Source organism: Drosophila sulfurigaster, chromosome 2L (genome assembly GCF_023558435.1).
Source record: "Drosophila sulfurigaster albostrigata strain 15112-1811.04 chromosome 2L, ASM2355843v2, whole genome shotgun sequence".
Classification (NCBI taxonomy): domain Eukaryota; kingdom Metazoa; phylum Arthropoda; class Insecta; order Diptera; family Drosophilidae; genus Drosophila; species Drosophila sulfurigaster.
The window spans coordinates 273,824-299,691 of record NC_084881.1 but is presented as its reverse complement, the minus strand read 5'-3'; the positions used below and the strand labels follow the sequence as shown (position 1 = coordinate 299,691).

The 25,868-nt window shown below is 39.5% G+C and overlaps 2 protein-coding genes across 2 annotated transcripts; one reads left to right on the top strand and one right to left on the bottom strand.

Moving 5' to 3' along the window:
- Positions 1-10,035: 10,035 nt before the first annotated feature.
- Positions 10,036-16,511, top strand: LOC133850344 (uncharacterized). Its single transcript, XM_062286403.1, has 2 exons — positions 10,036-10,410; positions 15,438-16,511. The coding sequence occupies exons 1-2, from the start codon at positions 10,403-10,405 to the stop codon at positions 16,177-16,179; spliced, it is 750 nt and encodes a 249-aa protein (XP_062142387.1). The 5' UTR covers positions 10,036-10,402; the 3' UTR covers positions 16,180-16,511.
- A 2,468-nt stretch (positions 16,512-18,979) lies between these two features.
- Positions 18,980-23,842, bottom strand: LOC133850499 (eukaryotic translation elongation factor 2). Its single transcript, XM_062286626.1, has 5 exons — positions 23,716-23,842; positions 23,029-23,243; positions 22,430-22,957; positions 20,320-21,016; positions 18,980-20,252 (listed from the first exon to the last, which is right to left on the bottom strand). Exons 1-5 carry the CDS (start codon positions 23,716-23,718, stop codon positions 19,161-19,163), a joined length of 2,535 nt encoding a protein of 844 aa, XP_062142610.1. The 5' UTR covers positions 23,719-23,842; the 3' UTR covers positions 18,980-19,160.
- Between the last annotated feature and the right edge of the window lie 2,026 nt (positions 23,843-25,868).

Below are 25,868 nucleotides of genomic sequence, written 5' to 3'. Positions count from 1 at the left end.
TTACTGCATCATTGAAAGTTTCTGTTAAGCGGATGTGTGTAAGAGAGGGACGGCTAGTGAAGACGCGTTATTGATTAATGCTGTCGGTGATTCTGAAAATGTGGCCGTATTATTTCTAATATTATGGTATGCTTTCGGAAAAATGCTATTTTGATGGAAATCAGCTGATTATTTCACTTGCTAATTTCGGAATTGCTAAATAAACACTTGCTAAATAAAGGAAAGGAAATAGACAGAGGCATAAGAATATATTTAAAGAAAATGACCAAGACGATCAATTTGACCACTTTGTATAGAAATATAATCTTTGAAGAACAATTTTCTTATTATAATCTGAAATGGAAACAAGTCAATTAATGAATAAAAATAAAATTTATATACACTTAAACTTTTTAAATTCCCTCAGTGTCGCATTATTTATTTATTAATTAATTCATATTGTTCCTGCATGAGTTTATTTACATTTTGACCTCTAAACAGCTGTTCGCGTTATGTGACTTTCGAGTACAAATTTTCATCATAGGATCGCATCATTGAAGAAGATGCACTTTAACTAAACAGGATATAATAACCATTTTAGGCAACGTTTATCTTGTTTATTCGAACTGCTGTTTAGGGGTGCACAAGTAAAAAAATTTAGGAAGGAAAAAGAAGAATATTAAAGCCAATAGAAACATTTAGCTAATATTTAGATGTGAATACTTATTTAATTTGAAGAAATTCATATTTTTTTCTTGATTAGTTTTATTTTGAGTTTTAAATTTGTATACGTGCTACCCATAGGGTATATCTCAAAGAGATAGAGCTTTCATGTTTTGTTTGTTTCAAAGTTTTCCCCCCGCACATCCGACTTCACAGTTCGACAAAAATCGAATTACAAGAGTAATTTTTAAGTTGGAGAGAGATTTTTAACACATATTATACATAGTATGTATGAATGTATTATACATACATAGAATTACAAAAACAATCTATATGATTCCTGAAAATTTGTTTGTGATCAGACATAAATCTTAGAAGTTTAGTTTAGCTGACTATGTCGCATATTTTAGTGTAATACTAAATATGCCCTTTGGTATATTTTAGTATTGTGTGATATTTACTCGTATATTTTATGAATAAGACCGCGCTGTTTTAATATTATTTATTTATTTCATAGTCGAACAGACTCGACTTCAACTTTCTTACTTGTTTTCTTATTAATGAAAAATACATTGCAGTATCTAAACTGTCTAGAATGACATTTAAGGGCTTGGTAAAATTGTAGGTAATATCGGAGGAAAATTCTAATTATGTATTTAGCCTGAATTATAATATTATTTTCCTATTTCAGTCATTGTGAATGGCTGCTACCATAATGAAGTTCAATCAATAAGAGAGCTTGGAACGATAGAAATAAACTAATACAATACATTGCATTATTTTCATTATAACAGTTTTAAAAGAGGTGTGCCAAAAGTTTTTATTCATTGAGCAGATGTTCCGAGGATTATTCAAATTTGCCCGGGACTGTTTAATCTGGTAGAAACCGTTTCTTAACTGTCACATTTTTGTAAGAAATTGAGTAAGAAACTCAAAAAAATTTACCTAAATTACGACTTTGCCAGCAAGGAGTCAATGCTTATATAGGGACCGATTTTTGTACTTGAACGCAGCCGCTCGTCTTTTGTAAATACAGTCAGCGCCACAAAAAAGCCGCACTTAAAAAAAATTTGGAAATTGTGCAGTTACTATGCTGGGGTTCCCCTAAATTTTATTCTCTGGGCATTTTTTTTTTTTTGGGGTTTCCCTTGACTATTTTCGACATACTTTAGTCATTTGAAGAGCGCTGTTGCTTAAGTTGCTTTTGGTAGAATTTTTTTTGTAAAGACACCTGTAAAATCATGCCAAAGTAAAAGCAGTTCACTGATCGCGATAAAGAAAAAATAATTTTATTGGCTGAACAAAATGTGTCAAATCGGCAAATATCGGCTGAAACACATTTCAATGAAAGCTCAGTGCGTCGTTTTTTTAAAAAAATATCGTGAGACAGGTGAAGTAAAAAGGAACAGGTGAAAAAAAATGCACTACGTCACGTGAAGATCGCTTTATTATGAGAACGAGCCTGCAGGATCGTTTCAAAACTGCAGTGCAGATAAGATCTGAGGTACATGAACAGTTTTCAAAAGATATTTCGGAGCAAACTGTTCAACGTCGGCTTAACTCTATGGGAATGCTCGCAAGATCACCTGCACTTTTGACTTTTGAATCCGCGAATGAAAAAAAATCGTCTAAATTGGGCCAAGGACAAGGAAAATTGGACTGCATCTGATTGGTCAAGAGTGCTATTTTCAGATGAGTCCAAATTCAATCTCATTGGATCTGATGGAATCCTCAAGATGCGCCGTAGACGTGGGTAACGGTTTTCTGAAAATTGCTGCATAGCCACTGTAAAGCATTCACAGTGTGTTATGGTATGGGAATGCGTATCCAAATATAAAACGGAATCAATTTTAGTGGTTCAGGGTATGGTAATTCGAACGTCAACGAGTGCAGACGTGTTTTTATTTCACTTTGTGCTCCGGAAAACAACCAATTATAAAAAAAAAAAAAAAAACCCCGATATCAATCAAGACAAACGGCGAAAAGACGCTTAGTGCGATGAAAAATCGCAACTTACTTTTATTTTGTGTTTAAAACTAGTGCACTTTTTTAACTAATAATAATAAACATATAAAATCAACATAAAGTAAATAAGGTGATGAGCCAAAGCGAGCTTCGGTCGCAGCGCCAACGTCAGCTAGACGAGCGTCGGCGCTCTCTTAGCAATGCATACTTCACTTTCGTGTCAACAGATGCAGACGAATCAGCAAAAACAAAAGCTTCTGCCGATCAACCGCGAGCGTTAACCCCAACACCGAAAAACGAACTCAAGCCTACTCTCAACGAAAAGGCGCACTCTCTCTCTCCGTCTGTGTTACCGACAGCGCAAAGCGAGGTAAGCGATAAATGTGTTTCCCCCCTTCCTTGCTTTGCGTCGCCCCAACTGCACACATGTCTGGCCACGGTTACTAGCACAGTGACGTCAGTTGCAACTCTAAATGCAATGACGACAACAACAACATCAGTTTCGTCTGTATACCCGATACCGTCGATCGTTCCACCTGCTGTGTCAGCTGAGTTAGCACTGACAAACGCACCAAGTAAAAAGCAAGGTTCGACCATACAGACTGGCATGAATCGCTACGTAAACATTAAAAGAAAACAAAGTCCACAGGGTTCGAAAATGGGTAACGTTGCAAAAATCAATCGGGCTTCCTCCGATCAAGGAACTATGCAGAGCCCTAATACAGCAAATAGATTTGAAATTTTGGCTGACATCTCCAACGAAATGCCTTCTACAGTCACGGATGCGGACAAAAGCAAAGCGAAGCCGCCTCCGCTATACATCCGAGAGAAAAATTCTAACAACCTTGTGAACACAATTATCGATCTTATTGGTAAAGATAGCTTCCATGTAATCCCCTTGACTAAAGGAGACATTCATGAAACCAAGGTCCAAGTGAAAAGCGAAGAAAACTTCAGAAAATTGACGGAGCTCCTGAACGCCAAGAAAAAAAAAGTTACTATACTTATCAGCTAAAAAGTAGCAAAGGACAACAAGTGGTCATAAAAGGCATCGAACCAGATGTTAACACTACTGAAGTAGAACAGGCACTAAAAGATAAAGGTTTCAACGTAAAAACCGTTATAAATATCCGCAATAGAAACAAGCAACCGCGACCTCTCTTCAAAGTGGAACTTGTCCCTGACTCCAAGGCCCTCAAGAAAAACAAAGTACATCCCATCTACAAACTTCAGTTCTTACTGCACCGCAGAATTACAGTCGAAGAGCCGCACAAACGTAATGGCCCGGTCCAGTGCGCAAATTGTCAAGAATACGGACACACTAAATCTTACTGCACACTCCGCTCTGTATGCGTAGCTTGCGGAGGACTGCATACATCTGCTGAATGTAAAGCACAAAAGGACCCAACCACTAAAAAAATGTAGTAACTGAGGAGGAAACCACACCGCAAACTACAGAGGCTGTCCAGTATACAAGGAGTTAAAAAGTTGGATCAACCATAAAGTCTTAACAACGCGATCCCACAACGCACCATTAATACCCTCCAAACTCACGCCTGAAGTTTTCTTTTCGTCAGCAGCCAGGTCATCACTCGGTAGTTCCAACGTAACAAAAAACGTAAGCTTTGCAAGCGTTATAAAATCGAATCAGGCGAGCCCTGCTTGCAATGACCAATCACCATCTACAGTCCCTTACCAACCCGTAGAGCACAAAGAATATAGAATGGAAACGATGATACTCAGACTGCAACAAAGCATGGAGGAATTCTTTGCTTTTATGCGAACAACCATGCAAAGTCTGATGACAAATCAAAATATTTTGATTCAGATGCTCCAAAACACTCTATCAAAATAATCAATGGCTCCCCTACGCATTGCACTGTGGAATGCCAACGGTGTTCCACGGCACAAAATTGAGTTAGCACAATTCATGAATGACAATGAAATCGACGTAATGCTACTAGCAGAAACTCACCTTACCAACAAATACAATTTCCAAATCCGAGGGTATTTGTTCTACAGTACAACTCATCCTGATGGAAAGGCCCATGGAGGCACTGGAATACTGATTAAAAACCGCATTAAACACCTTTTCCACAATGCGTTTGCAACTAGCTATCTGCAAGCCACATTTATCATTATACACTTGGACTGTCACAATATAACACTAGCCGCGGTATACTGTCCTCCTCGCTTTACGATATCCGAAGCCCAATTTATTGACTGCTTCAACTCGCTAGGCAACTATTTTATAGCAGCAGGAGACTATAACGCTAAGCACACGCACTGGGGATCTCGCCTCGTGTCCCCGAAAGGAAGACAGCTGTATCAAGCAATTATAAAATCCTAGCAACAAGCTTGACTGCGTTTCCCCTGGTTCACCAACTCACTGGCCTAGTGATCCAAGAAAATTGCCAGATTTGATTGACTTCGCAGTTACAAAAAACATCCCACGTAATCTGATTAGCGCCTGTTCTCTACCGGATCTATCATCAGACCACTCGCCTGTACTCTTTGGCCTAAACCAACAGCCAGTTAGTAATGACAACCCCGTCATGCTAACCTCTAACAGCACAAACTGGCTCAAATTCAAAAAATACATAAGTTCACACATTGAACTTACACCACGGCTAACCGACGAAGATGACATCAACAGAACCGTAAACAATATCGAGACAGTTTTGGCTTCAGCGGCTCGAATCGCAACACCACGTAGGCAAAATATAACACATAACACCAAGCACACGACAAGAAGAAGACAGATCCATACAGCGCTATATAGAGCAACTATCTCCAACCAGCTCAAAATTTCCACTTTGGAAAGCTCACTCTACACTGAGCGCACCAACAGTAACGGTTACGCCAATACGGACCCCTGCAGGTTGCTGGGCCCGAAGCGACAAAGACCGAGCCGACACATTCGCTGCCCACCTTCAAAATGTTTTCCAGCCAAATCCAGTAACAAACCTGCCTAATATACGTTTGCAAACAGAAGTAGACTTCCCTATTGCCGAACCAATTGTATTTCGAGTATGTGAAGTCATAAAAATTATAAAAGAGCAGCTGCAACCGCGAAAATCTCCGGGCTGCGATCTAATAACACCAAAAATGCTTATTGAACTCCCACTATGTGCTGTTGGTACCATATGCCAACTCTTCAACGCGATGACAAGAATCGGCTGCTTCCCGAAGAGGTGGAAAAAATCAATCATCATAATGATACCAAAGTCAGGAAAAGACCACACTCTCACCTCCTCATACAGACCAATAAGCCTACTTTCGTGCCTATCAAAACTCTTTGAGAAATGCCTTTTAACCCGTATCATACCATACTTAAGAAGACACAATAGTATCCCAGCACATCAATTCGGTTTTCGCGAAAAGCATGGAACTATCGAACAGGTGAACCGCATAACATCAGAAATTCGAACAGCATTCGAGAATAGGGAGTACTGCACTGCGGTATTTTTGGACGTCTCTCAAGCATTCGAAAGAGTATGGCTTGACGGCCTAATGCACAAAATCAAAATAATGCTCCCTAACAGCACGCATAAACTCTTGAAGTCATATCTTTACAACAGGATATTTGTAGTGAGATGCAATACCGTCATGTCAGCTGAACATTATATCGAAGCTGGTGTTCCTCAAGGCAGCGTTCTCCGGTCGACTTTATATCTACTCTACACTTCTGATATCCCTACGAGTAGACAACTGACAATGTCTACGTTTGCCGACGACACCGCGATCCTTAGCCGATCTAAATTTCCGCAACAAGCTTCAGCGCAACTTGCGACCCATCTCGACGCTGTAGAGAAATGGCTCTCAGACTGGCGTATAAAAGTAAATGAGCAAAACTGTAAACACGTAACTTTTACCTTAAATAGACGTAATTGCCCCAACCTTACACTAAACAACACCGTGCTTCCCCAATCAGATGAAGTAACGTATCTTGGCGTACATCTCGACAGACGGCTCACCTGGCGCACGCACATTGAAGCTAAACGAACTCACCTAAGGCTGAAGGCAAACAGTCTGCAGTGGCTTATAAACTCCCGCTCCCCCCTTAGTCTGGATTACAAGGTCCTGCTCTACAACTCCGTTCTGAAACCAATCTGGACTTATGGCTCTCAGTTGTTGGGGAGCGCCAGCAACAGCAACGTAGAGATCGTGCAGAGAGCCGAAGCAAAGATCCTTAGAACTATCACCGGGGCACCGTGGTACGTTCGGAGTGAAAACATTCAGAGAGACTTGAATATACTTCCCGTCCGAGATGAAATAGCACAACACATGGAAAATTACTAATTCAAGCTGTCGAACCATCCAAATCACCTCGCTAGAGCACTAACATTAGTATGCAGCCTTTCCCGCCTTCGTCGTAACGACCATCCCATCCAGCGACAATTACTAGGACCGCCTACCATAAATACAGTTTAAGAAACTGTTAGAATAATGTAGTATTTTTACGATTTAAACACATTTTGTTAGTCTCGTAAGAGAAGATTCAAAATATAAAACATACAGTAAAAAAAAAAGTGGAGTTGTGCCTAGCATTGAGTCCATAAGTGAAGAAGAAGAAAAACCCATTTTTCAGGATGATTCTGCACCTTTACATCGAGCGCGATCTCTGAGTGTCCGATTGTTACCAAAACAACTTATAAATAAATTGAACATTTTTCTATCTAAAAATAATACATTTTAAGGAAGAATTGGGCATTAAGTCCTTAGATTGGCCAGAAAACAGCCCGGACCTTAATCCAATCGAGAATGTTTGGGCCTATATGGGTGCCAAAATAAGAAAGCGAAAGCCCAAAACTATAGAGGAGCTAAAACATATTATAGAAAAAGTATGGATACACGATATAACGAAGGAATATTTGTGTTTCATTTACGATTCTATGACCGATAGGGTGAAATCTGTATTTACGACCAAAGGCGGCATTGCTAAGTATTAAGATAAATTAAAAAAATATGTCTATTGATAAATTGCCTAGATTTAAATTTTTTTATAGTTAGTAAGGTGTTCTATCTATTTATATGTTATATCTATAACTAATACTAAATATTGATTATACCCGCTATCCATAAGGTGGAAGGGTATTATAACTTTTTACCGGCAGGAAATGTATGTAACAGGTAGAAGCAGGCATCTCCGTCCCTATAAAGTATATATATTCTTGATCAGCGTCAACAGCCGAGACGATCTAGCCATGTACGTCTGTCCGTATGAACACCTTAGATCAGGGGTGCTCAACGCCTATACACTGAGTGCACTTTTGTTTTTGTAGATGCTCTGTGCTTATGGCTAGTGCGCCCATACGCACCGTGCATATGGGCTTCGATTTGCATGCGAAACAAAAACAATTTTGCTTGTTTCTTCATTACATCTCTTTCCGTCGTCACTCTTCGCTGACCGCAATGTAATTTGTTTTTGTTTTTTTCTCAAACACATGCACTGGAACTTATTCTTCTGTCTGGGTTGGGTTTTGATTTATTTCGTGGTCGACCATCGTAAGTGTTATGTTACATTTTTTGGCGGGTTTGAAAAATAAGTGATGAATTGGAGAGCACTTTTTTTTACCAAAAACTTTAAATGTGAATATAATGCGAAATATGCTTCGTAGTTCTGGATGTAAACACAAAATACAATCGGAATTTCTCTCAGTGCTGCGCCCCAACACAAAAGAGCCGCTACATATGTACACGTTTTCTTGTGTCTGTGTTAGTAAACGCACTGCCATAAGACGAATTTGAGCACCCCTGCCTTAGATCTTAGAGACTATAAGACAGGGGTGCTCAAATTCGTCTTATGGCAGTGCGTTTACTAACACAGACACAGACGAAGTACGTATATGCATGCAATTGCATACGAATATGCCACTTCACCCAAAGCTCGCATTATGGCTCGCTGAAATACAGATGAAGCGTTCTTCAAGCCAAATCTCATTGCTATAAATTCATTTTGGCCTTCTGTCGTAACGAATGCTGTGCGTTCTATTTTCTCGTATTGGTATTTGGTAAAAGTCGCTCGCCATGTCAAGGCTTGTAAAATACTTGCTACCGCGCAGTCTATCAATTTGGTGCGATATTAAGGGTAACGGATATTTATCGGATACCGTATTGGCATTCAACTCATGATAATCGATACATAAACGATCACTGCCGTCCTTTTTCTTTACCAGCAGCAGTGGACTCGCGAAAGGAGAACAGCTTGGACGTATGACTTTTGCTGACAAAAGTTCTTATATCTTACCTCTCACTAATATCTTTTCTTCCACGCTTAATCTATACGGACGCCTCATTACCGTTTTGTTGGCATCAATCAGACTAATCTCCAATTCACCCGTGTTGACTCGTCGGTTAGGTATACCCTTAATGAATGTTGATGCGTGCGGTTTCAATATTTCTGCCAGTTAGGCTCGGTCAGACTGAATTAGATTAACATCATTATTTATGGAGTCCATGCAATTCCACTCAACAGTGCTAGACAGGGTATTAATAGTATTAATTTTGTGGCATCTATTGTTACGCCAAAGCCCTGACCTAAAATTTCACGGCTAAACAGTGCATCGTGCTTCAAATATTTGTCCATGATAACGTGAAACAGGATCTCTATCGAAAATTCACATATCTTAACAGTAGTAAGAATTTGCATTGAACATGTTACTGAACCTACACCTTATAAGTACAGTGTTATTCATTCTCTTGCCCATGAACTTATTAGCTAATTTTTCTTTTAATATGGAGCACTCTGCCCCTGAATCAAAAATCCGTTCCCATTTTATGTCCAGGTTTGCCACAAGAGTGACACTTTCCTTGCCATGATGTTCTCTGCTTCTTTTGCTCATGGACACTGGTATACTCTGGTGTCTCGCAGTCATTGCGCTTACCAAACGCATAGGCGCGCAATTGATGCTCCAGTTCACTTCGGGTTTTCATGTTCGCTGTAAACAATAATCGCTGCAGCCGTTTATCTATTTGCGCAGCATGCGCTAGCACGATCGATTCGGCAATTTCTTCGCTTTCTTTCCACTTTGACAGTAAAGCCGTTACTTGTCTGCTGGCATACACAGACAAAGACTCGCTTGGCCTTGGTTTACTGCTGAACATATTTAGCAATATAGCAGCTGACGTCTCTACACCTTCATATCTTTGGATAAATAATTCCGGAATTCCAGCCACTTTATTCCACTGTAACACATTTGTGACAGCCAATGAGATGCTCCTCCTACCAAAGAGTTACTTAACGCCATGACGAGAGCGCTACCCTCCAACATGTTCTCTGCCATTTGTTAAATCAAGCGCCTTGTCCCACTGTAAGCCTGCTCAGCCTAACTGAGCAGTTACATTTAGACTCAATTTTGCGCTCTTCTTTTGCTATAGTTGTTACAGTTTAGTTATAAGCTTTCGCTCATCTTTGTTTTCTAACCACTATTGTCGGAATAACCGGCAAACAATAAATTGTCACTCTCTCCTTTCGCAACTAGCAAACGAATCAGACGTGTTTTAATTTGCGCATCAGCAGCCTTCAAAGTGTCTCATCTTTTTTGCTCCCAACAACAACAATATATTTTTCGATTTTCGTAATTTTACATGGCGCCCGAGCAGGGACTACAAAAAAGACATTGTTGATTGTTAATTAAACACATAGAAAATTCAATTATTGCAATTGATAAGTTTAATTAATTTCACACCTTGTTGGCAGCTGAGTGCATATAATTATAAACACATTCGTTTGCGTTGCTTCGTTGCTGGCCTTTTGGATTTATGGATCAATCAGAAGTCAACAGCTCTTCTGATGAACAGGTAACAGTGTCAACAACTGGAAAACTTTGTTAATAACTTTGGACCTGGTGACATTCATTGTGATTGTTTCCCAGTTCAGACTGTTATATCTTGTATTAAACAAGAGTCCAGTTGCCTGACACTGATTATTGAATTGTAGTGAACAATTGATGCAACACACATAAGTGGAATAAATCCAAGTGCCGAAACTTTCGAACCCCCCTCGCAACTTTATGATTATGCTTTCAGGTTCTTTATATTACATTGAGTTACAATAATAGCACCCGCGCATAATTTCAGTTATTTTTCGCTCTCTTTATTTGGTAACCTTCGCTCTCGCTTGCCTAATAAGTTTCGCTCTCGCTTTGCTTGTTCATATTCGCTCTCGCTTGCTTATTAAGTTTTGCTCTCGCTTGTTCGATCATCTTCGCTCTCGTTGTGTTCGATCGTTTTCGCTTTGCTTGTTCGGCGCCGCTCAAACTAACATTGAAGCTACGCTCACTGTTGTGTTTGACATTAGACCATTCTCTTGAGTTCTTGCATTGGTGTTTCTCTTAATAGTAGAGTGTGTTTTCTCTTTGCTTAACTTGCACAACCCAGAAACATACACCAAGTCACAATGTCGAAAGATAAAGGGAAGACTGAATTAAATCAAACCGTGATTGAAAATTGCCATAGTGCAAAATTAACACTGTTATTTTCTAGATTATCGAAGCTAGAAGAAAGTATTGAGAGGCTTAGATTAACAGTGTTAAATGAAACAGGTTCCATGAACAAAATTGAGATCCAATGTCGTTTGGATATATTAAATAAATACATTGCAGATGCCATGGAATTGCAGTCTGAAATTGATTGCATTGACCCGGATAATTCTAGCCGTGCTTCCTTAGAAGAATTATGCATTAAGACAAGGTCGTTGTATCTGATTAGTTTGAAGGAGCCCGATTCTGACCGAGTGGTTCAGTCAGCGTCGTATAGATCTCACTTGCCTAAAATGAACTTACCAAAGTTTAATGGCAAGCACTCAGAATACAAGCAGTTCATAAGCCTTTTCGAAAGTCTTGTAGATTCTGACCGGTCGCTATCAAATATTGAAAAGTTCAATCATTTAATTTCATGTCTGTCTGATGAGGCATTAGGAACAATAAAGGCGTTCCAAGTTTCGGGTGTAAATTACCCAAAAGCGTTAGAAAACTTGAGGCGTGTATACGACAACAAATGTCTTATATTCTTCGAAACGATCGCACAATTGTTTCATATCTCGCCAATGAATAAACCTTCGGCATCTGGGTTGAGGACCATTATAGATACGGTTTCGGCAATTTTTGAAAATTTGTTGTCACTAGGTGATGAACGGGACATCACCAACGCGATTCTCATTCATATTGTATTGTCAAAGGTTGACCATACCACCAAATCAAAGTATGAAGAACAGCTCGACTATAACAGGCTTCCACAATGGTCTGATTGTGTCGTTGTTTTGAATAGGCGCTACCACCATATTTCAGCTGAGGAAAGCTCGAAACATAGAACGAGCCCTAAGCCAGAACCGAGTCCCAAACGGACTACCAAAGCGTCGTATTCAGCATCTAAATCCAGCAACCCTAGTTGTCAGTTCTGTAACGCGAATCATTTTATAAGCAGTTGCCAAGGCTTTAGTGCACTGCCGGTTACAGAACGATTCAGTTTCGCCAAGACCCAGAACCTTTGTTTAAACTGCTTGCAGTCTGGGCATAGAATATCCAGCTGCACATCTTCAAAATGCAGAGTGTGTTCTAAATCGCACAATACATTGCTGCATAGATTCGATGCGACAGCTCAGCCTCAGACCACGAGTATAAGCCAGCGTCAAAATCAACAGCCTGGTAGCTCGAGCGGCCAAGCATCGTCACATCCAGCGCACGTAGCCAAGCCAACAGCAGAAGTTGACCATGTCATTCTGGCTACCGCTGTTGTGAAAATTCGCGATAGATTCGGTCAATTCCAGTTGGCCAGGGCTTTGTTGGACTCTGGGTCTCAGGTCAATTTTATGACTGAAGAATTTGCCCAAGCTCTAAGGTTGTCGCGAGCCAACAAGTGTCTGACAGTTACGGCCATAGGAACGTCAAACTTGGTAGCCCGACATGAAGTGTCAACAACGATATTATCTCGTGTTAACAAGCATCAGTTTGACGCCGATTTTTGGGTGCTGAAATCAATTTCGAACCAGCAGCCAGACAGCTTGATTCCAGTCAGGCATTTACAAATACCGGCTAATGTGGAACTGGCTGATCCTTATTTCTACAAGCCGCAGAGAATCGACTTGCTATTAGGAGCCGATTCCTTTTTCGACCTTTTGTGCACAGGCCAAATTAAATTGAATGACAGTGGCCCTCTGTTACAAAAAACTCTGCTAGGGTGGATTGTGTCAGGGCGTTTCAAAGGTCTTCCGAGTCAGAACCCATTATGTGGTGCAACAACGTACTCGTCGGAAGATATACAACTTGACTCGCTGGTAGAAAGCCTATGGGAGTTAGAAAAAGTTCCAGATTTATCGAACGTCGCTAAATACTCGTCAGAGCAAAGAGCCTGCGAACAGGACTTTATTGACCGAGTGACAACTCTATCGACAGGGCGATTAGAAGTTAGTCTACCTTTTAAAACAGACCCAAAAATACTTGGTTCGTCCTTCGAAACGGCAAAACGTCGGTTTCTTTCACTTGAACGCAAGGTTTCAAGAAACGCAACATTAAAGGAAATGTATGTTAGTTTCATGAAAGAGTATATAGAACTTGGTCATATGTCTCCCGTTGATTTTCCACCAGAACCACACTATTTTATACCACATCAGTGCGTCCTGAGGCCTGATAGTGCCACCACCAAACTTCGAGTTGTTTTCGACGCTTCGTGCAAAACGAATTCTAATTATTCTTTGAATGATATTCTAATGGTGGGGCCAACTATACAGAGGGAACTCTTCTCGTCGCTAATTCGCTTTCGACTTAGTCGGTTTGCCCTCACGGCAGATATAACTAAAATGTATAGACAAGTAAGCATGTCTCCAAAGGATCGGATGTTTCAACTTATTGTCTGGCGTGAAAATCCGTCAGAAAAGCTTCGAATTTACCAACTGAATACAGTTACTTATGGCACTGCGTCTGCTCCTTTTCTGGCCATACGAAGCCTTCACGAACTTGGTGTTCGTCATAAGGAAACACATCCTCTTGGAGCTAAAGTCGTCTGTAATGACTTCTACGTCGATGACATGCTTACTGGAGCTGACGATGCTGACACGCTGAAGGAGATTTGTGTCCAAGTGTCAGTATCCTAAGCTCCGGTGGTCTCCAATTGGCCAAATGGTACTCCAACCACCCTGCTTTAATCAATGGGAATGAAACTGATAAAGTTCTCAGTTTCAACGACACAGATTCGACCAAAACATTGGGCATGCGGTGGACGCCAAAATCTGATATATTTCGATATCATTTGGATTCCAGCTTCACCGATCTTAGCCCAACAAAACGCAACGTTTTGTCTGTGACAGCTCGTATGTTCGACCCACTTGGCTTGCTGAGCACCATCAGTATTAAAGCCAAAATCTTACTGCAAGAGCTCTGGCAAAATCATCTGGCATGGGACGAAACTATCCCTATGCAGATGCATACAAGATGGGAGAGATTTAAAGAAAATCTACTAAACCTTGACAAAGTATCCATTCCACGATACACCAATTCCGGCAAAGCCAAGATCCAAATTCATGGATTTGCAGACGCTTCCAGCCACGCTTATGGCTGCTGTTTGTATATACGAGCTAATCAGAATGGAAAAGTGAAATGTAAATTGCTTACATCAAAAGCAAAAGTTGCGCCTTTAAAAACCAAGTCGATCCCAAGACTTGAGTTGTGTGCAGCGTATTTACTGGCGCAATTGTGGTCGTACGTCAAGCCAATGCTTGGCAAATGCGGAATCGACAGTGTGCATTTTTGGACAGATTCAGAAATCACACTGTATTGGATTAGAATGTCGCCTTCTTCGCTAGCAACATTCGTAGCGAATCGTGTATCCAGTATACAAGACCTCACACAAGATGTTACATGGCGACATGTGCCTTCTGCGTCAAACCCTGCCGATATTTGTTCTCGTGGGTGTGACATCGATGAATTAGTCGACTCGATATGGTTAGAAGGCCCACTATTCTTAATGGAAGAGCAGTGTGAGTGGCCTAAGAATCCTCATTTTTCATTGTCAACCGATTTGAAAAACAGTGAAACAAAAAAATCAGCTCAGGTTTGTTTAACTACCAACCCTGATTTTCTGTCATCTATACTGGCTCGCTTTTCTTCGTACAAAAGGTTGGTTCGAGTGATTGCCTATGTGTACAAATTCATTTGCTGGCCAAAAACTAAAAATTGTTCTTCAGCCCTTAGTAAACAGGAGTTGTATTTTGCCTCGTTAAAGTTATTTGAATTGGTTCAGCGGTCAGAATTCAACTTGGAATTTAAAAAACTAAAAGCAAATCAATTAGTTCAACCAAATGTTCAATCTCTCGCTCCATTTATTCAGAAAGTCTCTGAGCCAGGAAAATCTCTTTCGTTGATCCGCGTAGGTGGCAGACTATTAAATGCACCGATTGACGACGATGCCAAGTTTCCAATCTTAATGTCAAAAAATTCGCCCTTGGTCAGACTGTATTTAAGAGACTTGCATCAGACCAACTGTCATGCTGGTGTTAAAACTATGATTTCGCTCTTAAGGCAAAGAATTTGGCTGATTAATGCTCGAAGAGAATGCACACAAATAGTTCGTGGTTGCATTCTTTGTTTTCGATACAAGCCAAAACTAATGGAACAAGTAATGGGGCAGTTACCAACTGATCGCTTGATTGCTTCACGTCCATTTCACATTTGTGGCGTTGATTTTTGCGGACCCATAAATGTTTCCTTGAGAATTCGGGGACGGCCTCCTTTAAAAATGTATATAGCAGTTTTTGTGTGTTTTGCATCAAAGGCTGTTCATCTAGAACTGGTTGCTGACTTGTCCACTAATTGTTTTTTATTAACCCTAAAAAGCTTCATCGCAAGGCGTGGCGTTCCACTTCGGATATATTCGGACAACGCCACCAACTTCGTCGGGACAAACAACCTACTCAAGGAGCTACAGATGGAGTTCTCGAAGCAGCAGGAGAAACTGCAGTTGTTCGCGTCGGAGATGGGGATGGAATGGCACTTCATCCCTCCTCGAGCCCCACATTTCGGAGGGCTGTGGGAAGCCGCGGTGAAATCCGCAAAACATCTCCTCGTCCGGCAAATGGCCAACGCGTCACTGGCGGAAAGCGAGGTCAGAGCTCATCTGGCAGATGTCGAGGCCATTCTCAACTCGCGGCCTCTCACTCCACTCAGCTCCGATCCCAACGATGGCGAGGCTCTAACGCCGGGCCATCTTCTAATCGGGCAAGCCATTCGTTCGCTGCCGCAAGGATCCGTGCCAGACAGGCCCAACAAAGAGCTGACGTATTTGCGACGGTGGCAAATGTTATCCACGCTCAGACAGCGGTTTTGGCTCGCGTGGTCGAAGGACTACATCCACAACCTCCAAATCCGCACCAAATGGAAGTCTCCACAGTCCGGCTTGGAGGTCGGATGCCTCGTCCTGGTTCACGAGGACAATACGCCACCTCAGCGGTGGATAACTGGAAGGGTCGCAGGCGTAACCCGAGGAACAGACGGCCAAATACGGGTGGCCGAAATTAGAACGGGCACTGGCACATTCAAGCGCCCAATCCATAAACTAGCACGGTTGCCAGTGATTTGAAATCCCACGTCGGGTATTCCAAGGTGGCCGGTGTTAAATCAAGCGCCTTGTCCCACTGTAAGCCTGCTCAGCCTAACTGAGCAGTTACATTTAGACTCAATTTTGCGCTCTTCTTTTGCTATAGTTGTTACAGTTTAGTTATAAGCTTTCGCTCATCTTTGTTTTCTAACTACTATTGTCGGAATAACCGGCAAACAATAAATTGTCACTCTCTCCTTTCGCAACTAGCAAACGAATCAGACGTGTTTTAATTTGCGCATCAGCAGCCTTCAAAGTGTCTCATCTTTTTTGCTCCCAACAACAACAATATATTTTTCGATTTTCGTAATTTTACACCATTATTATATCGACGGTTTTACACCAAGCAGCGGCATCTGCGTTGGAAGTATCGCAACAAAACTTTGGAAGCGTTACTTTTCTACTGGGTTGCGTCGCTGTTCTGGGAATCTGCATCAATTTAATTAAGTCCCGAAAAGATTTGTTTTGCGCTTCAAATAATGCCCGCCATTGATCGTTCCATTTTGTGGCGAGACCGATCGCACTTCTGATGTCGGAGAATAAGGATTAGGCACTGGAGTGATTGGCTTTTCATCTCCTTGCATGATCTCTTTTATGGCACTTCGCACAGCAAGTCGCTTGCAATGTTCTCTGTCGCGTAACTCGAAGCAGACTGACTCGCAAGCCATCGCTCTCTCTTCGCCAATTCTTCTATTTCACCACAATTATTTCATCATCAGTCTTATATTGTCTCTATTGCATCAGACAAAAAACTGCAAGCGTCATGCTCATTTGAGTTTGTATCAAATGATGCTCTGTCCATTTAACAGAATGTTACCTAACATACTTTCCGTTAACTTTAAACTAAACATTGTTTCTACAAAAAAATGTATGTAACAGGCAAAAGGAAGTATTTGCGATCCCATATACATATGTATATTCTTGATCAGCGACAACTTCTATAAAGATATAGCTATGTCCTTCAGCCAGTATGGATACTTAGATTTACGCATAAGCGTAATTTAAAGAATTGTCTTTGTTTTGGAACACGCAATAATAATACTTGGAGTCTCTTCGATTTCTGAAAATTTGGTTGTGATCAAACAATAATTAAAATATTAATTAAATACACGAAAATCAACTTTAATAATACCGAAGGCTATATTCGATATTTCAACATACTATTATTCAAAACATTCTATAAAGTATGCCAGATTGACCATAAAGCAGTAAATAGTTGACTGTGGTAGCCGTTTATTGCTAAATAACTTTTAAAATTTGTATTTAATCGCGACCGAATTCAGGAATCATAAATGGACATTATTCTATATACCAATAATCGCAGCTCTAGCTTTAAAGTTGCGCTTGCTATTCGATGTTTATGATTTGCTGAAGTGTGTGTATAGAAAACAAAAAATTTAAAGCTACCGTCGAGAGTGCTCGTGTTCGACTGTATAAATTCAAAACAGCGCGGCATTATTAAAATATACCAAATATTATACCTCCAAAATATTAAAACAATGTTGAATGTTAACAAGGAAAACACCTAACAAGGAAAACACTTTTTTTTGGTTCAAAATTAGCTGTAATCATCATTAGCCTAATCTGGGAAATACAGTGGCAGACGGCTTCGGTTTTTTGCCGACGAGACTACCTTCTATAATTGTATTATGGTGTTATTGTATCATGTGGGAGCCATTCGAAGTTTAATTTATGTAGTTTTGTCTTTGTCATTGAATCATCAACACGTTCTTGTTGTTAGTCAACAGTGAGCAAACGCGGCACCCTATTTGAAGAGAGCTTTCTCATAGCTCGTGCAATATGAAGCCAACATATTCTTTTGATATCTTTTCTGATGTCAGCTAACTCACGCAAATTTAATTTTCGATCATTGAAAACGATTTTGTGGATTTTTTTTTATATTTTCTGTTGCGACCTAATTTTTACATCCTCTGGGTTCTGCATCATCGGTGTCTCTTCAAACGCGTTTGAAGTAAGCAAACCAACGTTTTGTTGGTGTTTCTGATGGAACGGAGTTTGTTTTTGATCCATTGTTTTGAAAATAACAAAAGTAGCGTCACTCTTACCACAATTACTTAGAAACTAATGAAATTTTAACAGCTGTCTCTTGAAGGATAATATTAACTGACTGCAATAAAACTAGCACCATCTATGTGTTAGGCCCTGGACTTTTCAGCCGATATGTTAGGTATATTTATGTAGTACTACATTAAAAAAATGCCATTTAGCGCAAAAAACGTGCTTGCCAGCGTTTGTGCCATTTAGAAGCATTTCTTTAATAACTTCGGTAACTTTTATATGATCTCAACCAAATTTTTAGGAATCACAAAGGCTAAAGACTTATAGCCTTTTTCCACTGCACTCAGTTTTTTTACGTTCCAAACTAACTTTCTTTCTTATGGGTTTTTACATTGGGCGAACGTAACATTCGACCTGAACGGAAAAAGTACTACTACTATTAGTAGTAGCGGGGGAGGGTGTGGGCGTGGCAAAACTTTGAAACAAACTTAATCTGCGTGCAAACATAACGAGTAATATCGAAAGTCATATCTTATAGTCTGAAACGAACAGATTGACATGACTATGTCGTTTCGGCTGTTGACGCTGATCAAGAATATATAAATACTATATATATGTATATACTTTCAACTTTATACCAGGCAGCTTAGACTTTTCAGCACAATTTTCAATTTCGATCTGTTTCAAGCTTCTTCCAAAGTTTTGTTGATATTTGCGTTGATTTTCAGATAGTTTGTATAGATAGTTAGTATATAAACCTTAATTACCATTTCACTTGATTTATTTAGTTTTTACTGTTTTACAAATCAATAATCATTAAATTTTCTTTAAATGTGTTTTTAAAACGCTGCCAAGCCAATTATTTTTTGATCATTCTCGTTATCTTGCTTTACCAACTGCAGCCCTTTGAACACCTAAACCCATATAGGTTTATATTGTCGTGCTTACAACTTGTCCAAATACTGCGATAGGTCAGGCAGACCCTCCTTGAGACCCTTGCGCTTACGGGTATCTTGAACAATTTGATAGGGCTTGCTAGACGGCTCGCATGGATCACCAGGCAGCACTTGCCAATGGTCAAACACACACTGTGGGAAGGCCTGACCACCGGTGTTAGAACGTAGATCAGCAGTAAAGCCGAAGGACTCGTTGACAGGAAGATATGCCTTCACTACGAACATAGGCGTGCCAACCACTTGATTCTCCTCGAAAACGTGACCACGACGTCTGTTTAACACGCCGTAAATGCCACCAACTGCGACTTCGGGGCACTGGATTTCGCACAGATAGACAGGCTCCATCAAGCGAGGTCCGGCAGTAATAGCAGCAGCATACAGACAACGACGTGTAGTTGGAATGATCTGGCCACCACCACGATGAATGGCATCAGCGTGGAGGGTAACATCATAGATGTTAAAGCGAACACCACGCAAATTCTCATCGGCCATAATACCTTCCTTAGAGGCCCACTGGAAGCCGGCAACCACAGAATCCTTGATTTCATTAAGGTACTGCACGGACTTGGTGCAGTCGAGAATAAAGTTGGGTCCAGTGCCATCGGGACCAAAGCACCAGATCTTACGGGCTTCAGTCACATCGTAGTCGTACTTCTCAGCTAAATATCGGGCACGAACCTTGAAGTCATCTTTGGAGCTAACTTCACCATTGTCAATATCTTCGGGCAGACCATCAGGCATGGGTAGAGCTTTCATGAGCAGACGGTTGTGCTTGTTGGGAGACTTTGACAAGCACATCTGGTTCGACTCTTCGGAGACGGTTTCACGGTACGACACCACAGGATCGGATTTCTTCAAAGGGATACATGCGTGATCTTCTTCTAGATCCTTAAGACAGATTTCCAAATGCAATTCACCGGCACCGGCAATGATGTGCTCGCCAGATTCCTCAATGATGCACTGTACCATAGGATCAGATTTGGCCAAACGTTTCAGACCCTCAACCAATTTGGGTAAGTCGGCTGGATTCTTAGGCTCCACGGCCACGCGCACAACAGGCGAAACGGAGAACTTCATCACCTTGAATTTAAATTTTAAATAAAGCACAAATTATATGTAAAATCTTGCAAATTTTAAACGATTTTACCTTCATGTTATGGGCATCTTTGAATGTAGTGATGGTACCAGTTTTAACCAAAAACTGATCGACTCCGACCAGCCCACAGATATTGCCAGAAGGCACATCTTCGATGGCTTCAACGTAACGACCCATCATTAGAATGGTACGTTGGATAGCCTTCTCATACAAATCTTCCTTTTTGCCGGGCGTGTAGTTGGGGCCCATGATGCGGCACTTCTGGCCAGTGGCCACTTTGCCTGAGAACACACGTCCGAAAGCGTAGAAACGTCCCTTATCTGAGGTCGGAACCATTTTTGAGATATACATCATAAGTGGACCATCGGGATCGCAGTTCTTGACAGCAACGGCAGCCTCATCGTCATGAGGTCCCTCGTACAGCATCTCCATACGGTACTTCTGAGCAACAACAGGTGATGGCAAATGAATTGCAATCATCTGAAGCAGAGCTTCTCCGGCTGGCAGCCAGGTGCGCATCACGGTTTTCAATAAAGCTTTACCGTCCTTGTCCTTATCTTCATGCTTAAGAGCAACGCCGATCTTCTCTAGCAGATTGTTTATTTCTTCCTTCTTGTAGTTCATAATAGCATCAAATACTTTGTAAATGGGATCCAAAATGTACATACAGAAGGAACGTTTGTTGTCCACTTCCTTTTGCTTCTGCCACTTCTTAGTTTTCGCATTGAAGAAGTTTTCTCCCCAAAGTCTGTATAGAATTATATAATCATTGTTAAATTGACAACTCAAATAAAATGTATTTTATTTTATTTTTAAGAGCATGCAACCATTTGCTTTAATTGATTTAGTGAGAAACTACAGTGTACTCGGTCGTGTGATACTTGCTTACCCTTTTTTAATTAAAACTAAAGCACAAAAAAATATACGAAAAAGTATTCCTGCAGCAACTTCATAAGGTTTTAACTATGTATATACAATAATTTCAGAAATTAGAAATAAGTTTCAGTGACTCCATTAAATAATCGGACACTACTTTCACAAATCGAATATGCCTAACAACTAAAACAAAAGTTTACTATATTTGAAAACTTAACGTTCTAATTTCGTACTTTTTTTTGAGAAATACTAAAAAAAAAAAAGTCTATTTCAAAAGATAAGAAACTTCCCAATTTTTGCCTGGAGAAAGAAAGCATTTAAGTAATCATAATCACAATGCACACTTAAATTCCAGACTACGTAGTAATAAAAAAAAAAACCCCCCCAATAGGAGCTCAAATCTAATCAACACAGATCAAAATCTAGTCTCTCAAAGATTTTGAAACAGTGATCGAGAAACTAACCAAATTTCTATATTGCCCAAAAATGCATGAAAATAACAAAAATTCTACGAGGCTGTTGAAGTCAGGCCTATAAAAGGCCTTCTCGAAAAATTACTATTTCAATTTTCTTGCGAGACTTTACATGATCTGACTTAGTTGTTTCTTGTCGAAGGAGGGATCTACCAAAATATTTTTGCAATTTACTGGGAATACAGACAGAACAAAATGTGAAAAAGTTTAACTTAGGTATTTCTATTATAAATATTGCTAAGAATTATAATATATAATATAAAGGCATAAAGCAAAAGCTGATGCAGTCTGCTTGCATGCAAAAGTCTCGATAAGGGAGAGAACCCTCAATTAAAGTGGACATAAATACTTATTGCAAAACTAATACCTTTTATTAACCTATAATTATAAAAAGATCTATTTATCTGATGTTGCTTTTCAACCACATGTACACCTTTTACATTTATTTTTAAGAGTTATTTTAATAGTTAGCGAGTACAAGATTCGAAAATATAGTTGTAGATACTCCCTTTACTCTTTTTTATGTTTATAATTTTGCGCTATACATTAGAAATAGCATCTTACAATTTTGTCTAGTCGTTGTCTTGGCAATATACCGTTCGAGACATTTGGAAAGAGATCTCGGTATAGCGTTTCAACAGCGGCTGTTATTTAATCTGCTTTTATTGTTGGTGCACTTGTGGCGCAATCATTACGCTCGATTCTTCAAAAATTTCCGGATTAGGAGCTAATTGAAAGAAGTCGTACGCTCAGCGCCACACGTTTTATGCTAAAAGCGAAAAGTTTTTATGGAAGCGATAGAATTAACTTACCGGTTCATTAGCTTGACAACATCGATCTTGAACTTCTCAGAGTACATCTCAGAGAACTGCTTGAGAGTGAAAGCCCAACCGTGAAGACCTGATCCAAAACCAACCGAGCCCTTTGAGGGATCCACGCGCACTTCACCCATTGGACCGCCATCGTCGTTGTAGGTGGCAATAATAACGTTTACATTCTCAACAATCCGCTGGAAAGTCTGATACAGCTCCTCAGCATCCAGTTGCAGCTCCAAAAGGGCACGATCCATTTTATTCATGAACAGAATAGGCTTAATACGCTCGGCAATTGCCTGACGCAGCACAGTCTCGGTTTGCACGCACACACCAGAGACACAGTCAACGACGACGAGAGCGCCATCGGTAACACGCAGAGCAGCTGTCACTTCGGATGAAAAATCAACGTGACCGGGCGAATCAATCAGATTGATCAAGAAACCCTTGCAGTCCTTCTCACGCTGGTCAGCATGGGTGATGAACACCAAATCCTTATCTTCCACCTCAAAGTACATGGAGATAGCACTAATGTATATGCCAAACATAAATGTAAGTCAGGAGTAATTTTTGATTTTATTTTTTTTGACTAAACTCACGTTGACTTGATGGTGATGCAGCGCTCCTGTTCATCCTTACGAGTATCGGTGAAACGGGTCTCGCCAGCCTTTGCACCAGCAATAATACCAGCTTTGGACACCAACGAGTCAGTCAGGGTAGACTTACCATGATCAACGTGAGCAATTACGGACATGTTGCGAATATTACGCTTCTTGTCCATCAAGCCACGGATTTCGTCGACGGTGAAGTTGACCTGTAAACATTTTAGTAAAAAAGTTGAAAAGCAAATCTAATAATAATAATAACATATATATCAAAAATGGAGTGCGCACCACATATATCTAAGTATGAGCATAACAGTGAAATTCATCTTCCAAACTATGGAATAAATTGAGGTTAAAGCAGGAAAAACCACTAAAAGAACCCATAGGGTGACTTTAAATTATTTCGCAAGTGTTGAAATATTGCAATCTCCAATGTAAATACATACATACATTGTATGTGCTGTGTGCAGTGTTGTTGTCATGACTTCGCATACGTCATTTATTTCTTTGTCTTGTCATTTATGTATTCAAGTACACACACACAAATGTTGGTAGCATACCATTAGTTTTTACAAAATATAATGTAAATCCGTAATATTATGGTAAAAATTACTATGAACTTAAATCACACATTTCATTTTACTGCATTAGAAGGAATTATTTGGATTTATTTTCACCTACCATTTTGGATGTTTATTGATTTTCGTGGAACAACTTTAAAAAGTACTACACGCCTGCACTGGCGTTCGACAGGAAAGAACGAGAAACGTCGCAGCTTTAGAGATGGCACAACGAGCCATCGATAGTATCGATACATTTTGTACCAATGATATCATATTTATCTTTTTAATACTCAATTTGTGATGCACTTCTATGATGCAAGTGTTTACACCTCAACTGCAGAAGTTTAGCGGTGAATAACTGAACTACTCAGGCAGCAAGGAGAATAACAAAGACAATAGATACAAATCAACCGAAAATTAGCAATTAAATATATAATATAATGCGACACTGAGGGCATTCAAAAAGTATAAGTATATATAACTTATTTATTATTCATCAAATGACTCTACTTATTTTCGTTTTACATCATAGAAAGCCATGTTGCAGAGCGAATAATAATTCTATACAAATTGGTCAAATTTATCGTTTCGACTATTTTCTTTAAACCTTTTCTTATGCCTCAGTGTATTTCTTTTGATTTTTATGTAATTTTTTTTTCTTAATTTTCTTTCCAATGCACAATGCATTGATTATTTGCACAATGCATTGATATCGATAAATTTACTAAAATATTAGCCATAATAGGTTACCTTCTCAGAGTCATTCATGTATTGAAAACATACTAACGAAAGCATAGCGTGACGAAATACGCTTGTGCTCATCTTTCCGCATGCGATGTAGGACTAAAATAAGCAAAAGAGTTTATTTTTTGGGGTCGCAATAGTGACGTTGCAAAAGATATGGTTTGTTTCAAGATTTGGAGTAGTTACATATGTATTATATGGTCAATGACATTACCATCTACATATTTGTTGTAAATTATATGTGAATTTGTATTTTTCACACTTTTCAAGCAAGAGATTAAAATGAGAATATCAGTCATGTTCCGGTATTCACTTTTCGTTTTCGTTTTGGGACCAAAATCGAGATTTTCGTTTTTGGGTGCTCCGGTCTTCACAAGTTTTTTGTCATCGTTTTGTTATCGGAACGTTTCATTTTTTACAGGTGAAACAGCTGACTTGTGTTTTGGTCAGAAGTAAACAATGCGAAAAAATGCCTTTCGTATGTCCAATTTCCTGCGTGGGTAGAACTCACATAAGGATAATTTTATCCTGCATAGTTGATTTATGGTTCCCCTGAAAGAAATATATTTGCCTTTTGTCTTTTTTGCAAAAAAAGATTTGAAACTTTCTTAAAAAAAAAATTAGTTCAACGGCAATCAGCTGTTTCATACAAAAAAAGGGGACCTTTTTAATGGATTTCATTCCGGTGTTTTCAACAATATATTTATTTTTTAATATTTTAGTACTTAAGTAATTAAATTAAATAAATTCATTTTTAAAAAATATATTTTACTCAACTTCAACAAATTTGATGCCATCTGTTTTATCATACAAGTATTTTTAACTTGCTTTTTCATTCCCCCAAAAGTATGGCAGCTTATGACCGCTCCACAGTGGGCGATTTGGTCTCGGCATTTAATTCAAATTTTGAAATTTAAAAAGCGTTGATATTTTTTCACAAGTCGACAATAGATACTTTGATTAGATTTATCAAAGCGTTTAAAAGCTCTACGGTCAACTGATCATCAGCCGTGAACGGTCAAACTCACCATATGATTTTGCAAAGAGCTCTAGAAAATTCTTTCTTTTTTCGCGCATTGATATTGAGTTTCTCGGAAATTTACAATTTTTATTGAATTTTTTAAAAGTTTGGCTTTTTATTATATTCAAGGTATGTATTACAATAAATATCAATGTTTGTGACCGGTCTATAAATATGTAGCTCATAAAACGTAGTGGTTAATCAACGAGTTTGGATTAACGTACACCTGTCTTTCGTGGAGTCGAACTTACTGGATTCAAGTGGACTCAGTCTAACTCTTTTATTAGCCGAAAGTGTGAATCAGTGGCGTCCAAAATGTGTAATATGAACTGCTATTACCTGCTAGCCTTCAAACTATGGTACTTTTTAGGAACAGTGTTAGTACTAAAAAGGGATCTTTTTTTAGTATGACACTCAGAAGTTATCCCATTTTTTTCCATCATCCCATTATTTTTTAGATAAAGTTTATACTACTGTGGCAAAAAGTAAGGTGAATTTGTTCGTAA